The 22,010-nt window shown below is 43.3% G+C and overlaps 1 protein-coding gene across 2 annotated transcripts in view; it reads left to right on the forward strand.

Moving 5' to 3' along the window:
- Positions 1-22,010, forward strand: part of TMC7 (transmembrane channel like 7) — a 261,682-nt gene that overhangs the window by 144,975 nt on the left and 94,697 nt on the right. For both annotated transcript variants that reach the window (XM_085628843.1, XM_085628844.1), the window contains exon 10: positions 17,816-17,933. In XM_085628843.1, the coding sequence (XP_085484969.1) occupies positions 17,816-17,933 (118 nt within the window). The remainder of the gene's footprint in view (positions 1-17,815; positions 17,934-22,010) is intronic.

A 22,010-nucleotide genomic window follows, 5' to 3' on the forward strand; every position in this document is an offset into this window, starting at 1 on the left:
TGGGAGCCTCGCTGACTTCGATACTTGGGGGTTAAAATTTAACATTCCCACTCAGACATGCTGGAAGGGAACATAGAAGGGATAATGAGACCCTTAAAAGACAACATGCCCTTTGGAGCACCCTGCCATTGTCGGTTGCTGGCATGGTGGCTCTATTAACGATGATAGCCCTCCCGAGGATATTGTATTTCTTTACCACGCTACCTGTATGGATACTGAGGGCATGGTTTACGGAGTTAGACTCACATGTGACTTTGTTTATATGGGTTACCGGCAGACGCGGGTGGCCTTAGCGAAACTGAATAGACCGACCGAAGAATAGGGCCTCGCAGTCCTTGACTTCAAATCATACTATTTCGCAGGGCAACTGCAGTGGCTCACATAATGGATAGTGGTGAGACTGACCTCAGGAGGGGACATAGGACCCTTAACCTCTGAGCGTGCAGACCTCTTTGCGGACTCTTGTGAGAATTGAAGGGGTGCAACGGAAGGGTGCAAATGAACTAAAAGTGATGCAGTGATGCTGGGGTAGATGCCTCCAGAAGACACAAACCTGAGTACCCTACTCGCCAGACCTTCCAATAACAGTATTACAGGCCCTGCCACATGGAGGGCAGTAGAGGGGCCTACATAGCTGGATACAGGCGGGAGCCACCAAATTGGGAGACCTCTTTAGATATGGGGAGTTACTGCGCTTTGAAGTATTCCAAGCAGATTGGGACATCCCCCAAGGCCAGTTCCTGCTCCATAGAGCGGTAACTGCAGCTATTCAAAAACACTGGAGGGCTGGTACTCTGGAGCCGAAGCACTATGCCACATGCGGCTACCTGGGGGCGGTGGGAGGCATGTTCAAGGCAGTCACGTGCCTCTATAGAGCGATTGGTGCAGACTCTCTCCAACCCCTGCCAGCACTAGGAGACCGCTGGGCTATGGATCTGGACCTACCTATGGAAGATGGGGATTGGGAGAATATACTAGCCAGGACCTCTAAGATTTCGAGGAATGCACGATTTAGACCGATTAACTTTTACGTTATACACCTGGCGTACCTTATTCCAGAATGCATTAATATATACTTTCACAGGGAGGATGTGGGATACCCAAGGTGTGGTGACATAGGGGCGGACATGTTGCACATGATCTGGAGCTGCACAACTCTACATACATATTGGCAGGGGTAACAGCTAAAGTGACAAAAATAATTGACCGTATGGTCCCCTGCACACAGGCGCATTGTCTCATGAGTCTATTTCCCCGCACAGCTAAGTCACGGATAGATTCCAGGACCTTGCTCTCTAGCTAAGCGTGAAAACACTAGGTATTGGAAGACACCTGGGGGACCCAGAATAGCAGTATGGAAAAGGGAACTGGAAGCTTGGGCGGGTTGCGAGAGCAGCATACTACTTAGGAACTCGCACAGGGGGATCGGCAAGATCGACAGAGCCAGAGGATGGGAAATACTACTCAAGAGCATGAGAAACCCAGAACCAGAATCCGGGGGGGGGCTTCTCCTTTGGAGCGTTCCCGTTGGGGAAGCCCTGTACTCCAGGATCCAGAGAGAGAGACAGTGCGGGCACTCCTGACTATGTGAACATAAATCCACATAAAAGGTCAGTTACGGGAATGGCAGAATATAAATATAGGGAGTAGAGCAGGAGCTAGTGTCCCTTCCCGAGCAGTGATGCCTTACATTGACACCTCTAAATTGTGACCTGCAGTTGGGGAGTGGGTGAGGAGAGTTTGGTGGGAAACGTTCAATCTAAAGGACAAACAAGATGCTGAAGACTTAAATGATAATGTATTCTATCATGTGAAAGAGACATAATACAAGATGTGAGAACTGGTGTCTATGAAGATGTATGTAAGAGCTGAAAATAAAATAAAATCTGTTAAAAAAAAAAATAAACTAGTTTGTGATTGAAAAGTCTTGATACACCAACCTGTGAGAGGAAGGAAAGTGGCGGGTTGTGAGTGTTCGTTATTCTTGTGGGGAATAGGGAAACTACTGTGACTGCCCTCTTACAGTTGGAGAACAATGAATCACAAAATAGTTATGGTTGGTCATTATGTGTTTGGGATGGAAACGTTGATACAATGCATGAAATGGACCATGCAGGACTTCGATACGGCAACTGAAAGCAGTTCTGTAGCTTAACAGGGTCAACCTCAATATTTGTATGCTTCAGAAAATTCTTTTTAGCATTAGTGTTGTACCCAGATGAGTGAGGTGGTGCCGTAAGTAGATCAGATGCTCATGCGTTCATGTGGCATCAACACATAGATGCACTGATTAGGCACAAGCACTTCAGAATAACAGACCAGGATCGCCTGTATGTAATTGTATGAATCTTGACATACCATACTATTCTGGGGAATTCCTTCACTGCTATCCTTTTTTTATTGGTAGGGATACAAGTTAATAACTTAAAAGGCCTTGCTAAAGATGGGTCGCAAAATCCAAAGCCTCTACATTACGTTCATTAGTCTGCATATGCTAGAGCAGGTTTCCATTTATGTAAGGAGATTCTACTGAAAATATTGGCCTATGATGATTAACGAAAGTTAAAACTGCATATCAAAGCCAATACATCACTCCAGAGTAATTAGACTTGATGTATGAGAGGGCCCTTGTTGCAGAGATCCTGTTCTGGGTGGTGTGTAGAACACCAGTTCACGAAGAACCATGGCCTTCCATCACTTGTAAATGTTTTACAGGTTTCTGGGAAAGATGCTGTCAAATTCAGTCGTGCGTGAATTTCAATGCTGCAGGTTCCGGTTCAAGAGCTAGGAAATATTAAAAGAAGAGGTTTAACTTCAGCATGTAGCTTCAGCATGAAACGCACTGCTGTCCAGCCACTAGAAACTGTGCCAAACGCAGGTTTATAAACTTCTGTATTTTAGAAAGTGCTGAGGAGCAAACCGGACATTGGAACATAACATAATGAAATGAAAATAAATCAAAGATGGGACCAAATAATACTTACACAGAATGTACCGCGTATTTCCACTTTTTTTGCTGTATAGTTTAGTCAATTGTGCCACAATTTCTGGTGCCCTGTTTAAAGTTTAGAAAGTTATGAAAAAGATCTACAGCCACTAGCTGTTTATCACTAATGTTTCTATCTTATCACCTCTGCTAGCTAAGTAGGTGTGTTTCATTTTCAGACTCCCTGATTTGATTAGATTCTTCATGCTGCAGTTACCAAGAATAGTAGTGAATCTCTCAAACCCGAAAGGGCTTTTTGCAACCAGCAGGTTGCAGTCTTTATATGAAGTGCTGTTTGAATTGCTGGTGGAGAAAGGTGATTAATACAGCAGAATGTTTAATGGCATTTAGCAATCGAATGATCCAACAACAATGGGAATATACACAAATTTCACTTGGCTGCAGTGTATTGCGAAACAAATGGGATATGTTAAAATGACTTTTATCCAGTCACTGTGTTACAGTTTCCACTTTTCCAGTAGGAACTGTGTGTTTGTTGGGCAATATAAAGTTGGAATTGGTGCCAAACTAATTCTGTGCACCCCCTCAGGATATGTTGTCGGAGAGACAAGCTAGCTCACGTGCCATATGCCTCCCTAATCTAGACGGGTGGCAAATGGTTTCGGCAACCTAAAAAAATGACAATCCAGATCCTTCCGAGGAATTGTGGTAACGGATCCAGAACTCCTTCACTCAGTCATTTGTGTGCTCTCCGAGAGATATATAAGTAAGACACCAAGGGGCATTTTCAATATTTATTGAACCATCGTGATTCTCGTATAAAATATATGCACTGCAATGATAAATAGACAGAAGCAGATAAAAGTGATTAGAAGTATAAGGACAGTGAAGAGAATGAACAACTCCGCCATTGTGCTAGAACAGTGTATATTTGCTGGCATATAAGTACCGAGTATAGTGTACACCTAATGTGTTCCCTAACCAAGTTAGTGTGTTTGTGTGTTTTTGTTTGTTTGGCCAATAATCCCCTACAGGATGATCGAAATACCCTTTGCCTGAAGGCAAAGTATGTAGGTCCCTGTCTTGCTCACAGGTTAGACTTACCCCCTCACAGAGGGATCAACAGGAACCAGCTAACCTGAAGAACTCCCCTCCCGAGTGGGGAAGGGCGGGTGTATTCATAACAATGGCATCCATGCTTCTGTGTTAATGCCCCAGCTGAGCTAACATTGTTTATTGTCATTGTGATAGTAAAGTCTTTTTATGAATGAAACAACAAATTACATTGGCACAATGTGTGGCAGGGCCTTTTATGAAATGTTCAAGGTGTTGAGAGTGTTCTTGCGAAGTGAATTTGTAAGTAAAGTAGTTACTTAAGCAAATGTTTGTCGAAAGTCATTGTATGAACAAGAAGGCAACTTAAGAAATGTGTGCATGTTAAAATGGCAGTGTTTCTCATCGAACCTACTGAACACACTCCTTAGACAAAAGTTGGCCAAAGGCTATCTAGTCGAGCTAAGCATAAGAAGGGAATATTTATAAATATATATTAAATATATATATTATCTACTGGCGGTCGCCAGTAGATAGTTTTAGTTAGGACCGTGTTTCCATAGGAAATCTGAAAATTCTATTTTGAATAACTTTGGAGCCGGTTGACAGATCCTCGCGAAATTTCTAAAACTAATGGGGCGCTCTGCTCAGCTCCTACCCTGGAAGTCTCGGGGTGATTTGTCAAGCGGGGGCTGGGAAAAAAGGGGGGTCCCAAAACGCGTTTTCCCCATGCAATTTCCCATAGGACCTTTAGTCGAAGGTACAGCCCGAACGGCTGAACAGAATTACTTGAAATTTGGCAAAGAGGTAGTCCTCAGGTCAGGGATGTGCCTTTTGCATACATGGTGTCAATCTGTTCAGTAGTTACTGAGAAAATTGCAGTTAAAAGTACATAAATATTTATATACGCGCACCGTGCCGTGCGCGAGCGTAATTCTGATTGGTGGTTACATGTCAGTCAACATTCGAATCGGTCGAAATCAGGAAGTTTTGTCCGCAATTTTTTGTGTGACAGTGAAAAAGAAAGGTGGAGAACGTGAAAAGGGGGCAGGGTACAGAGTTCCTGACCCCCTAGCTTTTGTCAGGGGGTCCCTGAAGGACCATGAAGGGTTTAAAAAACATATATATATTTTTTTTAAATCGCGGGGTGCGCGCACGGTGCGCACACGGTGCACGCACGGCGGAAAAAAATCATTAAAAGAATAGAATTAAAAATCAAATTTAAGTGTTTAGGTGTTAGTTGGCTCTAAAAAGAGCCGTTGTGTTCATTGAGGAACAGAGGAACAAAAAAATGAAAAAAATTATAGGGTGCCGCATGTGTGCTGCTGTATCTTGCTCTCTATTAGGGGAATGCTGGTGTCCCCATAAGAGAGAAGAGCATTGCACGCATTGCACCGTATATGCACCCTCTTGAACAGAGGGTGTATATCCAGAGGAACAGAAGCAGGTGAAGCTGCCGCCGCAGATTGAAGTGCTCGGCTGAGCTGCTGCGGATGTGCTCGGCTGAGCTGCTGGAGGGTTTTCTCTAGCAGCTCGAGCATAAGCCACAGGATGTACATCTCTAACGTGCCTGATCATAGTGAAAATACTAAAAGAGTATTTCTTTTTAGGATCTCCTCTTGATAAGACACCACCACAAATAGTGCAGGTGACTTTTGGAGCATTCACCTTCTTCTGCCCCTCTGGAAAATTGAAAAATTGCCATATAAAAGAGTTTTTCTGTTTCCTCTGTCTCTGTGGCACAAGGGTCTCCTGCTCACTCCCAGAAGATGACTGCAGCTCTGCCATTCTCAAGTACTGGAGTACTGGAAAAGCTGCTCAGCTCCTTCTCCCAGGGAATCAGAAGTAATAATGAGGGGAGTGGGTGTGGTGTTGGAAGGTTCTGGAACTGAAACTACTATAAACCAATGAAAAGTGTTGTTTCTAAATCACATGACTTGCCGTGCGCGCACGGATCACGCACGCATGCGCAAACGGAGCACGCGCATACAGAGCACGCGCATACAGAGCACGCGCGTACGGAGCGCATGCGCGTACGGAGCACATGCGTACGGAGCACGCACGATGTACGCATGCGCACGTGGAGCACGTACGCATGCGCACACGGAGCACGTACGCATGCGTGCACGGTGCGCGCACCGTCAAAAGCACTTAAAAAAAATAAACATAAAAAAAAATAATTAAAAGTGTTTATACGTTTATAGAAGATATTAACTATGCTGTTTAACTCTATCCAAATTAAAAAAATAAAAACTGAGCCATTCCATATTACAGGATAAAGTTAAACTATACATATATATAGGTAGCTTATTGTAAAATAAATATTTAAAAAATATAATAATACATTCATAAATTAGCATTTAAAAAACCTTGCAAATTCACTTAAAAAACCATAGGTTTCACACACGTTATAGTTAGGAATTAGCATTTAAAAAACCTTGCAAATTCACTGAAAAAACCATGGGTTTCACACCTGTTCTAGTTAGCTGGACATTTCACTCGTAAAAAACCAATGAAATTCCCCCGTTCTAGTTAGTTCAGCTAACTATAACTCGCGCGCCCGCAATCCACTGCTGATGACGTCACATATTACATCCCTCATGACATCACTCATGACATCACTCATGACATCACTCATGACATCACTCATGACATCACTCATGACATCTCAAATGACATCACTGATGACGTCATCCATGTGATAAATTACCACATCTTCTCACACCCTAATATAACCTTTGGTACACAGACTCAAAATTTCAGAGTTCCATTCTCAAAACCACACATACTGCAATACCAATAACTACATACCCACTTATTAACTCTTAGGTCTACATACACCTCCACTTATTCACCTGTACAGTCACTCGTACTTAGTCACTCCATACAAAACTATCATATGCATTTATAAACCTATATAGACACTCGCACACTACCAATCATCCATAGAGGTACTCTCACACCTAGTCAGTCATGCAAAAAATCACACTCCCATTTACTCACCTATGCGGTTATACACACTCCAGTTCACTTACTCATAAAAATAGTATCACATTCTTACGCTCTTATAGAATCATTGATACAAGCACACACCCATCCATACAGTCACTCTCACAATCACACACTCTCACATCTACCCACTTATATACTCTTACACGCATATATACTGCCTTTCACATATGTAGTTAGTCACAAATGTACCACTGAGATATACATTCAATCCCTAACACACCCATAAATACACTAACTCAACCATACAGTCCATCACAGATGCACTCTTAAAACCATGCACCCATAGAATCACCCACTCACACATCTTTGCATAGAGCACACACACCCTACCCACACAAACACAGGAACCCATACAGATACTGAGACAAGCAATCAATAACTCATATAGACACTTATATAGGTATTCACAAAACCATGCCGCCACTTATACACCAACATACAGACACATACAAACATTTACACAGTTTAGTCACTAGTCTGCAGTAAGATACACCGTTAGGCGAATCACGCAAACGTAGAAGAGTTACTCTTTTTGTAGTTTTTCTTTGTAGTCTTATCATATATTGTGAATTCTCTCAGTTTTCGTGTGTATGTATGGAAGTATATGTATGTGTGTATATGTATGTATATGTGCATATATATGTATATACTCAGTTTGAAAGCCAATGCATACAGAAAGCCATTAAAAAATATAAAACCTGTTAAAAAACAAGTTTGTTAATTTAGGACCTTAAAAACAGAATAAAAGGTTCTCACCAAACTGAATAGCCAATTGTTTGTGTGCGAGAAGTAGACAAAACATTTCTGTTCTCAGCCAACACAGATGATGATTCCCAAGGCACTCCTCAGAGCAGGTTTATCGAGCAAATGTGTTCCCATCCTGACCCCACAGTGGCTGCTGAGTGAGTGACCACAGCCAGTAAAGGGTATGCAAAACCAGTGCCAAGATCCATTTCACCAGGAGCAGAAGCAGCATCCCAGGAAGGCTTGTAGAATAAGTTCAGAAGCAAAGGCATGCACTGTGGGCAGTGATGCACATGGGCCTTTAAGGGGTCCACCAGTGCATGCATGTCCGAAGGCTCAACCAGTTGCATTCCTAGACACAAGTCCAAGGCACACTCAAAAGTGCACAACAGACAGAGGAATACCGGCTGTGAGCAGTGAAGCCAAACAGGCCAAAAGGACAGGAACCAATGCTCATTCAGTTCTTAAAGCGAAGGTGTTCTGAAGCATTGTACCATGCGTTCACAGCACAAGAGTACATGTAGTAGTGCCAGCTTCCTTTGATCTTGAAATGGGACATCCATTGCGGAGCAGAAAAAATTTAAATCATAGTCCCTACAATCAGCAACAGGGACAACGGCATAACTCCGAAGACTGTCTAGCAAGTGCTAACCAGGCCAGAGCCCAGGTTCTTAAAATGTGCGCTACCCCCAAGGTATGTGACATATTAAAAATGTGGTGCAGCAACTCTCCAAAATGTTGTGGGAAATGAGTGCAGATTAGTGATTGTATCTCCGAAGAGGACCTTGCAACTTGAAGGTCAAATGTCTCCTTTGCAGATGTTAAGGCCACATCTTTCTGAAACAGTAAGGCTTTCAGTCTTCTCAAGGCGTCCCAAGTGCACGTTCAAAAGTTTTATTGAAGAACTTAACGTTGCCTCCCTAACTATACGTGCAGGTGGAAACAATACTTATGTACAACAAGTAAGGATGGAAGAAACCATGACCAGATAAGCTATGCCAGGTTTCATACCGAAGCAACCTTGATCATTCAACATCAAATAACTTCAATTCGAAAGCAGTCTGAAAGCCGGACCAATCAAGGTCGCTGGGGAATCCTTAAACTGGGAACCACAGTTACACCCTGGGTCTGGCCCGGGGAGGGAACTAGAGGCGTTAGGGCACTAGAGAGCGGTCAGCCTCCAACCAAAGCTATGAACCACAGAAAGGACCGTCCCTAGTTGTGTCTAAGAGATGCCCAATTTAGTGGGGGCAAATCACAAAAATTGACGGACTGGCATCACACACCACCAGGTGTCATGCTTCATCATCTGCCAGTCCTCGCCCTCTAAAAACCGCGTTTGATAGAGGGCGGGCATACACCTGAAGACAGGGATGCATTTCTAAACTAAGTGGGGGCCCAAACAAAAAAAGGAGTGAGTGAATTTAAAAACCATCATAGTATACCTGAACAATTTTTATTCTATGGGGTTACTATGTGGGATTAAAATATATAAGTGCGGTGAGTGGGGACCGTCGCCGCTGTGAATCAGTGATTGTTAATAGGGGGTCAACATGTTTCTGCCTGTATTGTCCACATGGGTACGTGGCATTCGTCAGGACCTTAAATATTGGGCTCCAATCTTACCACTGGGGGCGTAGGCCTATAGCCAGCTGCCACCTGTTTAGAGAAACCCTATTGGAAAAACCTATTTGCCCCATGGGAGGGGTAGGGGGGAAATCCTTGTGGCCACATTAGTTCAAGGCGTACTCCCCGCTAGAAAACCTAGTGCTGCATGCGTCCAGCCTCCTCCCCGGGTCACCGGGGAGGAGGCTGTTCGCATGCAGCACTAGGTTTTCTTGTGTGCTTTCAGAGAGATATACAAGAAAGACACAAAGGGGCGTTTTCAATATATATTGAACAATTGTGATTCTTGTATAAAATATATGCGCTGCAAAGTTCAATAGACAGAATCAGATAAAAGTGATTACAAGTAAAAGGACGGTGAGGAGAATGAAAAATTCCACCATTGTGCTAAAATAGTGTATGTATGCTGGCATATAAGTAATGCGTATAATGTACTTCTACTGTGCGGTCCCAAAGCTAATTGTCTAGGGTGTGTTTGTGTATGCTCTGGCAAGCCTTCCCTATAGGATGATCTAACACCCCTCTACCTGAAGTTAAACTAAATAGGTCCCCGTCCTTGTCATAGGTTGGACATCCCTCAGTTAAGTTAGTGAAATTATGGTTCATAGCCAGTTCATGGTGATAGTCTCAGAGCACTGTGCTATTACATTACCACAACCATTTCATAGCCACAACCATTTTATGGACCCTGCCGACACGTTTTTCGCTGAACGTTTACACTCTGTCAAGGGTGCTAAGTAGAAGCATAAAAAGAATTAAAATTCCTATTCAAAATATCATTCATCATAACTGTTAGAAATGGGGGTCTCTAGTTGGCAATTACTTGCACCCTGTTTAAGAAGGGACCCTTCCTTCTAAACAGGATAAGGGAGTTACACACTTAACCTCTGCTCACCCCCTTGATAGCTTGGCACGAGCAGTCCGGCTTATCTCAGAGGCAACGTGTAAAGCGTTTGCACCTAACACACAGTAACTTAGTGAAAACCCTACAAAATGACACCACACCAGTTTTTGAAGAATAGCCAATATTTGTCTGTGTAAAACGACGAAATCGATAAAAATCCAACATGCATAAATTAAAATATGAATTTTGTACGAATCAGCTCAACATAAAGTCCCCCGAAGTCAATAGCTCCATCCAGGGTTCTTGCGGTGTCTTGTTCACCGAATCCAACAGTTCGGGCCAACAACGAGGGACAAGGGCCGGCTACGTTGTTGGGAAGACCTGCAAAACCTTGGAAATGCAGGGCGTCATGGACCTTGCGATGCGGAGAGGTGGCGGCTCCATTGTCGGCAGGCATTGGTTCCGGTGGTTGGTGCCAAAGTGGTTGGGCACTTAAAGTTACACGTGTTGCAGATAGAACTCCGTGCAGTTGAAGTCAGGAGTGATTGCGGGGCTGTGATGCGAAGCGAGTTGAGCCTGTGTGTCATGCGGTGCCCTAAGGCCACGGTGCAGGCAGTGGCACTGCGTCGTTGCTGAAGAGCTGTCGTTGGTAGACCCAAGATAGCGATGCAAAGCAGGACGATGCGCAGTGCTGTGCCCACTGATCATGGTGTAAGCAGCGGCATTGGTTGACGGGGCTGAAGTCGATGGCACTGATGTCAGTAGACTAGGGATGTGGTGTGGGATGGGGCGATACTTTGTGTACCCCACGAGCGGTGTCCACAGGCAGCTGTGTTGATGTCCGCATGGAGCGTCGTCTGTGATATCAGGGCTGTGATGTGAAGCGATATGATGTGCCGTGATGGATGTGCATGTGCCCACAGGTCACGGTGCATGCAGCGGCTCGATGACGGCAGCGACATAGGTGAGATCAGGGTTGCGTTGTGAAGGGCATTGCTTTGTGCGGTGTCATCAGGTTACGGTGCAGGCAGCACGTCGATGTTCTGCTTTCTTCTGTTGAAGCACAAACACACAGTTCCTAGTGCTGGTATGAAAACTAACTTCACACAAAATTATTCTCTCTAATAGCCAATTAATGAGTATTGACAGTTCTGTAAAGCGCAGCATTCTGGGCTTTAGCCCGGTACACTTCTAGAGCTAGTGATATGGAATGTGAGTTTTTTTTTTTTAATGCAATCTTAAAATAATGTTTGGTCTATGTTTCATTAGCAACTTACTCTCGGTAAGTTTTGCTACCCATTAAATGTTTCCATTAGTTTAACCCCATGGTAATCAAAACTGTGAACCCTCTTGAGTACTTCATCACCAACTCGGATAACAGATCTCTTGTTAGTTCCTGTTGCAAATATCATGTACATGTTCTTATTTACATTGAGCTCCAATCTCCTGGATGTACAAAACTTTAGGAATGTATTTAATTGGAGTTTGAGCGCCATAGGTGTCTTGGAAATAAGAAGTGAATCGTCCGTAAGCAAAAGAATAAGAACCTTTCTTTTGTTCAAAACGGTTAAGTCATTTCTACAGTCCAGCAGTGTGTCCACTGCTTTGTTCATATAGAGGGTAAATAACGTTGGAGCAAGAACACACCTTTGACGCACACCGCTTTCAATAGGGATGCGTTCTGTTAATCCACCAATGCTACCACATAGGATTTGAGTGAAATTCATTGTATTTTAATCAAGAGCTGAATCAAATTCCCAGGGACCCCCATATTGGCCAAGACGTGCCACAAATTATTACTTAGGATAAGATCAAATGCGGCTCTAATATTGACAAATGCCACAAAAATATTTTGTTTGGATAGCCAAACATATTTTCAGTAAAGAGTGGCGAATCTCAAGGTTTGTTTAATGGTACTACTCTTTGGACGGAAGCCAGCGTGGAGTTAGGACAAGATTTCCCACCCAGACTAGCAGTTTATCTAAGACCTGCCTAGCAAAGACCTTTTGTAAGTTTTCAATAGGGCTTTTTGCCCTGTAATTAAATGGAATGCCGGCATCTCCCTTCTCAAACTGTAATGATTTCAGCCCGTGTCCCTGAATCTGGGACCCCGCCACCAGCCACAATAGCATTTGAGAATACATTTATGTAACTTATGCAAACTAGTGGCTCTGTCTTGTACAGATCCCGGGTATTTGTCAGGCCTGGGGCTTTGGCAGATTTTAATAAATCAATACCTTTAGCAGTATCTTCAAAGCTAAAAGTTACGACATCAATAGCCTCTGCACTGACCATGGGCAGCATAGCAGTAACAGTCTCCTGAGTTGGTATGCTGGGTTTGTTTACAGCATATATCTTAGATAAATGAGAGACCAAACTATCCGATGGAATATTGTGATGATAGGTTCGCATACTTTCTGATTGGGTCTGTGCTGCTGTTATATTCCAAAATGACTGACTGCCATTTATTTTAATTGCAGTTAGCATGTCTTGCTAAAATTTTCGTCCCAATTCTTTTTTGCTGTGTTCAAATTAGAACTATAAGTACGCCTGGCTTTAATAAATAAGGCTCTATCACACCCCTTGACATGTAATCGCAGTGAGTACTTTGCCTGCTTACACTCCTTATCATACCACTTAACCTCTTTCCCCGGGTTGGAATTCCTGTGACTCACCTCTGTGTAAAATACCTTCTGTATCTCATTAAATAATCTGTTGTGTATAGTATGTATAAATGTAGGTGCCCACTCTGGGTCTGAGGGTGTGAGCCCATTGCAAGATCGAAGTCCCTTTCTGATTGTCATAGAGGCCATTTTAAGAGCAGTAGTGGAGAAATTGCTCCGGGGTTTCCCTGTCAGTGAGAGAATGTTTCATATTTTATCTTCCTAGTCTATTGCCTCATTAATATAAGGAGATGGCTCATAAGCGGTATTAAAGTCTTGAGCTAGTATTATTTTTATATCCGGAAGAAAAGATTCTAAGACACCGTCCAGAAGAGATTAAGTAGGAGACTCAGTACTGACCATAGTTGATCTTACATAAAGACCACCCGAGTACCTGTATCAAGAGTGACAATAATACCCATCAAATCAGGATAATCTGTTTGCAATAAAGTGTGGGAGCTAAAAGAATCGTTCTTAAGCAAAGTTAGTAAACCACCAATAGCCCTTCTCGATTTCTCTGGGGCTTAGCTTCCACACTAAATTTAGTAAACTCATTTATAAAACACTTTTTCAGTGGCCCATGTCTCTTGAAACCTACACACATCACAATCGCCAATGTATGACGTCAATGTAGAATCTGCAAGCTTTTGCTCAATTCCAGCCATGTTCCAGGATAGCACAGTATGCCTGCTTGGCAAAGACTGTCGTTTTCAAGAGTAACTGGACGGGGGGAATTAGGGATTATTTCTAGCATCTCGGAGAAGGTGATGCGATCGTCCATGCGCTGAGTATTGACCTCAAGACAATCTCAAGTAGAATTAATTGTTTTCAACATTACTAGTGGAAGAGGCAGATATATTATTTAGGACAGGGCCATTCATCCCACCGGATCTAAAGACCTCTATATTCAGGGGATAATAATCTGCCTGGGGCATTTTCACAACAGTACATTCATCAGTACCCAGCAGGTTGGTATTATAGCTCTCAGAGTGAATTACTTCTACAACATCCCTGCTTGCTTCTGTGGTATGAATAGAAGATTTTTTCTGACAGCAGAATGTGACTATTTAATTGGAAGAACTCAGTCAATAGACTGAATTTAGGCTGGAATCGTCGACAGGCACAGGAACAATATTTCTGTGCCTGTCCAAACTGAGGGGATGCATGTTAAAGCCCTTAGCTGAACCAATGAATGGAGCAAATGCTTTCTGCTTTATTCCAGACATATTTCCCCTATTTAGATGACAGGTTCGCAGCTCAAAATTAATCAGATTTACAACTAACTGTTTTGAACACAACATGACCAAAATGTAATCATAACAGATGAATCAGACGAACATCTTCTTACATGAATAATATCCGATCTAATCATCGGAAAACGATTAGGATTTACCCTGAGCCAATGAATATCTTTATTTGCCAGTGCATCATTGTCCTCGAAGGATCCTGATCTTATTTTGGGAACCTGAGTCGTGTAAATCATTTGTCTGGAATTGGCCTCAGTTGGAACTGGTTGCAATTGCATTGGAGTATTCAAAAAGTGCTTGTTTGGCAATTGGAGCACTGGAACATCTGGATTAGACTGCATACATGTATTCCTCCTGCCAGTATATTCCCCCTGGGCCATAGTACGGTAAGTCGATATCTTGTAGTTTAGAGGCAATGAACAGGGCTGTTTATTAGCCACTGAACTATTGAGTGCACTGATCGCTGGGCACGAAGGACGCGCCGTCGGTGGGAGGTACAGAATAGATGCCCTTTTAAAGGGCTATTGGCACCCCTCCAGTCGGATGGGAGACATAGCTACTACTGGCCTCTGATTCAAACTCTAAATACTTGATTGTAAGTGCTCCCTTATATTAGATTTTGGACTTTTAAGAGTCTTGTGTTAATTTCCTTAGGACCCCACACAGCATGTACATCCACAGCAAAGAAATTTAGATTGTAAAATTTTAACCTGCTCTATCAAGGGGGAAAATAAACCCTTAAGATGATCCAACTTGAGGTTAAATGTTTGTTGTTAGTTGGTGCACACGGGTGCTTGATGAATAACATTTTCAGTTTGAACAGAGTTATTAGTGTAAGAATGTACTGACTTTGAGGGTAGCTAGTCGCCGTCTCCATTGGTAGCTAGAGAAGCAAATCTGTTAGAGCACAGTATACCAGAGACAATAGTAATTTTGGGAGATAAGGGTTGTCATACTATAGCGGAGTTTTCACAGAGCTGGGTTGGAACAGGCTCTGTAGACTCCAGGCAGTCCAAAACTACAGAGGGTACGGATGCTGGGTTACTCAAAATGTTACTCCTAATAACAGCAGCAGATGATGTTTTAACTTTTCTGAACATATCCGGCACACATTTTCTGATTTGCCATTGGATGTTTGTGTTTGGTGTTTAGAAGCGTCTCCACCTCCTCAGTTAATGAATCAATGTCAGCTTATATTAATAATTGCTGACTCAGATTTACTCCCAGGAGGCTGCCGTGGTTCCTTTGCATGCTGAAGTCGTCATCTCTGTTCGTCTCCAGTCTTCAGTGGAGAACAGGAGGCCATTGAAGGAATATGGGTGTGAGCAGTGTGAATCAGAAACCTATAACACTGACACCTGCCCCCACTCCTCAGCTGCTCAGTCTCCGGAAGATGCCCTCACCCTCGGCTTGTACGTGAAGTGTCTGACTGCGACCGTCCCTTTATCACCAATGAGGAGCCATAAAGGGCCAGCTGCTCCAATCCTGGATTTTTGGATGAAGCTGCCTGGAGAAGTGTGTGTGGGGGGGCTTTTCAGTGATTAAATTAACCTTACTCGCTTAGGAGTGAGAGTGACATTATACTCCGTGACTACACCTATGCTGAAGAATATTATTGCAAGGTTTCTGAGAAGTGTGGTAGATATTTGCAGCAACACCTGCAGTTATAAAATCTTCTTTCTGCCTCTTTTCTACCTTGTTCTTAGTGATGTGAGGGTCACGCGATATAATTCCTGCAACTCTCTGAGGACGGGAGGGGGTCTCTCAGACTAATTCAGTCCAAAATAATACAAGAAAATTTACAGACTACTTCCTCTCACACTTAAAGCCCCCACCCGAGAAATCTGAATTAACTCAGCAAGTTAATTCGATACAGATTACCACAAGGAGTGAAGGAACAAGATACCACAAGGAGTGAAGGAACACGATAGCAAAGTTCTAACAGGACTGAATTGAGTACTTTCAATTCCTGCTAATCTACCTCACACTTCTAATTTCATAAATTACTGCCCATCACCACCACAAACAGCCTATCTTCACAGTTCCTCATTAACCTACACTCTTCTTGTTGAAGTGAATTAAGGCCAAGCACTGATGGTGCTTCCGTGTACCACTAGCTCAAGAGATTCATCAGAACAGATTAGCAAATGCTAATCGATAAAGACATACCACTTTCTACTCTCTCAGTTTTGCTTCTGCCACATTTCACTGGAAGCACTGTTCATGTGCACTGCAAGTATAGTATATTTTTATTGGTGAGACCAGATCTGGTAGCTCAATAGATTAATGATTGAATTCTAGGAATATGTTTGACCCATAGTCACCGGTTGCCGTCCAGGCAGGTCCACTCATTCTATTTACCCTCCTGAGGTTGATAGTATGGATTGCATTGAGTCAGTTAAGAAATTTGTATTTACAGATTCTCTTAAGTTATGCCCTGCATGCTAAGATGTCTGTGCACCACTAATGATCATCATTATTAATAGGGATAGTGTAATTCCAGTTCGCCAGTTACTGTGAATAGTCGCACAGCAAAGTTGGGACTCTGCCAGCTTGTTTATCATTGCAAGAGACCTGGTTACCAGCTTCTGTACCATGTGAATCTTGGGATGTGGACTTAAGTTAGCATTTTTTCTTGCAAAATGTACTCGGGTACTACAGATGTAATCTAAGTGGAATTTGCAGCAATATTACTACCAGACATGGTCTTTGACTATAAACCTAATTTATTATTTTGACTCGAAACATGGACTTTATCCCCCATTCTCCCCCATTTCCCCTCCTGTGGCGTGGTTGGAGGTAGTCTGCAGACTGTCACTTCCTGTGTTGTCACTGAGGTCATAGGCTGTGTGATGTCACTTCCTGTGATGTCATCAGGTAGGTGGGATAATCATTGTGATATCACTTTCACTACCACAGGTATTTTGACCTCCATGGATCTCTCGCAATATACATTACAAGAAAAACAATGAACGGTTAGTCAAGTTATTTTTCTGAGGTGCCGCATCTGCAGCATTTTTTTGCTGAGCAATTGGAATATTTTCTACTAAATCAGAGTGTTCATAACTTGATCCGTGCAATATGATTGTGGATGTAGGATTCAAGTGCAACCTTATACTTAAATGTGAAACACGTCTCAAGATCCAAAGTTTCTGTTTTTTTAAGAAGCTAGTACTGACTTACAGTGCCAGTCTGACAATGGGCAATATTGCATTGGTGTATAGAAGTTGTTGCTGGAAGACTGTGCATAGTGTGATGAATACCAGGCAAATGGTCGAAGTATGTGCTACAAATTCTGATAACACAACAAAGATGAGATTGGAGATTTAGACGAAGTCTATTGTGAACCAGCAGGGAATAATCAATATCGTTTGTGCCAAGAACCTAAAAAAGACTTGTAAAGCCGATAGAGCTGTCTTTAATGTAATTACACAGGCAAAAGCAGGTATTCACAAATGCTGTTTGCACGTTTTAGCATATTAAAGCCAGACATATTGGCTTCCTGATTAATGCATAGCTCGCTCTAATTATTCCCGCAGTACAATTATCAATTTTCAGTAGTGCAGTTTATTATAAAGAAATGAAAAACAAATGTTGTACACCTTAGAGTAAATATTTAGGCATCATGTAACAAATGTATTAGTCTGCATGTAATTTGTTGCGTAATTTTCATCCACAGGTGTGTCTTCATGCGATTGGTCAGCATTGGCGTTCTCTTGGTTTCGCTATGGACTCGGATCACCTCATGTTCTGTCGACAAATGTATACCTTGTGGATACAACCACGACATTTACCCAGTAAGCACACTTTCTCTCAGCATGTATTACCTTATAACTGTGCCTCAAAAGTGGAAAACGTGAAATATTTTGAATTATTAGTTTGTTTTGTTCTGTTGGAATGTTTGTTTTTGTTACTGGGGTGTAGAGCAATTATTTTCCTAAGAAATATTAACAGGATAACCCCCAGAGAAGTGCGTTTGGCGACTCCATGAGCTCCATGGTCAGTGTTGTGTTATCACAATAAACGGATGCACTGCATGAATTCACCTGAGGTAACGGGTATACTCTAATGGAACGTCACAGTGTAACATTTCAGAAGAATAGTTTCCAAAACACGGCAATGCCATAGTAAGATTATTTGCCTCAGTACAATGTCCACTTTAATACCCGGCAGAATAGAATAGATGTATTCCATGTGAACACTTTATCACCACACAGTGCACCAACACTCCTTAATTTCATTAAGGAAAATAACACGGTCATAAAAGGAAATAACCCCAGAATCTTCATTTGTTTTTTTTGTATTCCGAATATTTTATTGAGCTTTTTAGAAAATACTGAAAGCAATGAAAGAATGTATACCATACATGTAACAAAGGCCCAATATGGTGTAATGATGCCAAACACAGTGAATTATATCAATAATTGATCAAACATATAAATAAGAAATTGACCATAAGGTGCCATACGGTCTATATCGAAAGGCATACCATGTAAATATCAACACAACCAAAAAAATCTAAACATATATTCCAAAATTGCGTTTTGTAATGGAAGATAATGCAAGGACTTAATGGCACCACAAAATAAAACTTGGATACCAAAGGAAAAAAGAAAAGGCAAATCAGATACAATTCTAAGCAAAAGGTCAATAGGCCAACAGGATAAAATGTGCATAACAATAGAAAAGCAAAAAGAAATTGGGTGAAAGAAAATAGGGTAAGAGAAACTATAGGGGTGGGGGAAGAAAAGGGAAGGGTGTAAGCGCCTTGGTAAAATAACAGCTACGATGGGAAAATAACAAGTAAGAAAATAGTAAGATAGGGGCCACTGTGCTCTGGACATAGTTATCAAGGGTGTACCAGATTGACTGTGAAGGGACAGCAAAGTCATAAGGAAGTGTCACATTTCTATGTGTACTTCTAAGGTAAGTGACCTATACCCACCATGTGTGAAAGGAGACATTATGTAGCACTTTCCAGTTTAAAAAAAATAACTTTGATTGCCACCGTCAACAGTAGGTCCAATTATGCAATATCTTTTTCAGGTAAGTCTAAAGAGGGATTCAGTGCATATGGGCCTAGCAAAATAAGAGGGACAGTTAAAGGAATGTAACCCCAAAAACAGTAAGTCGATCATGAACCTCTTTCCAATAAGTAAAGAGGTGTTTACATGTCAATAACATATGAGGAGGAGTATCAGTAGCTTCATTCTTGGACTAGCAAAGTTCAGATTAAATCAGCTTTAGCTTTAACATTCTGTAAAGTTTCCAGTGTAGGAAATGTGCTCTATAAAATCGTGTCAGCGATAAAGGAGGAAACCTGTTATTACTAAGAAGATTATTTGGGATAAGTGGCCTACTGGAGTCTGGAATAGGGGTGGGGGGAGATTTGACCTTTGAGGAATTTTAGACCACCATTATTGAAAGGGTGAAATGGATGTTACTAATGCCTTATGGAAAGCTTTGTAATTTTTTTATGCTGAGTGACCTCCAAGGAGACTTGAAGGGTGCATGGTATCTAATTTAGAGTTTCGCTTTGATATTTAAAAAGCTGTAGAAATCCATGTTAGACGACGAGTATTTCCCTTGGTGTGAGGCAAAGTTTAGTGGGATTCCATCCTCCAACAACTCAGGTTCCCCTATTGATTTAGTTGCTCAAACAGGGCCCACTTCACCTGAAACCGTGGTTGAAGCTTCGGAGTTATTCAATAAAGAGATGGCTGAGGATTTAGGCTGGGGAGCGAAGACCTTCCTGCCATCTTGAGAGCGCGAATATTGTCAGAAGATACGGGTGGAATGAGATAGCTTCAGATTGTTCATTGTTAGAACCACAAGTAGTGAGTACGGCGAGATTAGGTGGCGTTCTATTAAAAGCCAGAGAACTGCTTTATTGGACTCAGTATCCAACAAGCATGCGCCATGTGCGACAAGAAATGGCGTCTGGTAATTGAACCTCCTCCCATTAGTTGTGCCCATCTGAGCTGCTTAAGGCTCATATTAGGTTTCTTATTAGTCCAGAGAAAGCTTGAAGATAGCTTATCGACCAAGGATAAAAATTTGCAGATAATCGTACACAAAACGGCTCTCTGCGGAACGTTGGCTGGAGTTCCCCTTAATCTGGTGTCCATTTACTCACCCCCCATCGATGCTCACAGCGACCCTGGGGCATACCACTGACATCCTTACCTCCATGCCCCCGGGCACCACAATAGTCAGGGGTGATTTTAACGCGGTTCCCAATCCACACCTCAACATCACAGGTCCACCATCCACTTCCAGACTTGCTCATGCCAAATAACTAATGAACTGGGCCACCACCCTGGGCCTGTGCGATGCATGGAGAATTTGGCACCCTCAAGCTAGACAGTTCACTCACACATCCGTGGCACACCACACTCGGGCTTGCGTAGACTATATATTCAATCCATCCACTGATTGCCAGGAGATCCAAGACATCCGTATACTCGCTAGAGGTATCTCTGATCACTCACCTCTGATCGTCACTATTTGGGCCCCTCCCCCCTCGTCACGTCCAACCTAGCAGATGAACACCTGTTTCCTTCAGAGGAAAGAATTCAAGAAAGCTGTGGGGACAGAACTCCAGCAGTACTTGCTTGCCAACACAGGCTCGGTTTCTTCCCCAGGTACCCTCTGGGAGGCTAGCAAAGCTACCATTCGTCGCTTCGTCAAGGGCCAACTCAAAAGGCCCAGGCTCACCAGATCACTCTGCGAAAGGCGCAAGCGCTGCTCCTTGAGCAATCCCCCTCTGACGACCATGATGCCACTCATGAGAGACAACTTGCACGCCTTCGGGCCGAGATCAAGCAGCTCTCCCTGGAGGCCGCCCAACTCTTCTGGATATCTTCCATAGCCAGGATGTACAGCTGGGGCGACAAAAATGGGAGGATTCTCCATAGGCTAGCTATATACCCGCGGGCCAGCCGCATTCTCCCCGAAATTGTGGACCTGGATGGTCTAGCCCATCGATCCCCCTTGAGGGATCGATGGGCTTCGATGAGCCTTTGCCTCATATTACCAAAAGCTCTACTCGGTGCAGAACCCCGAAATATCCCTCTCTGACCTGCTGAGCATTGGCCGGACCAGCCTCCCTTGCCTCAGCTCTGCCGAGTCCACTAACTTGGATCCCCCCATTTCCTGGGAGGAAATTAATGGAGCGATAACGCACACTTGGTCAGGCAAAACCCCAGGCCCAGACGGGCTACCACAGGAATATTACGCTGCATGTCGGGAGACCCTTATCCCACACCTTGCCGGTCTCATCGATGAGGTCATAGAGAACCTTCCCGCCCGAGACAGACACGGCCACCATCTTGGTTCTCCCTAAAACACAACCCCCGTCCTCCCGCCCGATTTCTCTTATAAATATGGAGGTCAAAATATTTGCTAAAATTCTTGCCCAACGGTTGAGACCTTACCACGCTAAGCTGGTTCACCTGGACCAGTGCAGATTCATGCCCCTGCGAGGGACTAGACATTGCCTCCGTCGTCTTCATCGGGCCCTGGCACATTGCCACTTGCACTCCCCCCTATTTGGCACTTCTTCTCATTGATTTCGAGAAGGCCTTCGATTCTGTGGACTGGCAATACCTGGGTGATGTACTGGAAGAGATGGGCTTCGGCCCACGCTTTCGCAACCTGGTGAAGGTCCTTTACGCCCAGCCTCAGGCACGGGTGCTTGTCAACGGGGCATTATCGAAGGCCTTCCCCATCTGTAGGGGGTGTGGCAGGGGTGCCCCCTCTCGTGTCTGATTCGGTCGAAGGACTGCATCCAGGGATGGAAATGGCCCAACTCGGAGGTGGACAAAATTGCCCTTTACGCAGATGAAGTCTTAATTTTCCTGGCGGAACCTGCT

Source organism: Triturus cristatus, chromosome 10 (genome assembly GCF_964204655.1).
Source record: "Triturus cristatus chromosome 10, aTriCri1.1, whole genome shotgun sequence".
NCBI classification, from domain to species: domain Eukaryota; kingdom Metazoa; phylum Chordata; class Amphibia; order Caudata; family Salamandridae; genus Triturus; species Triturus cristatus.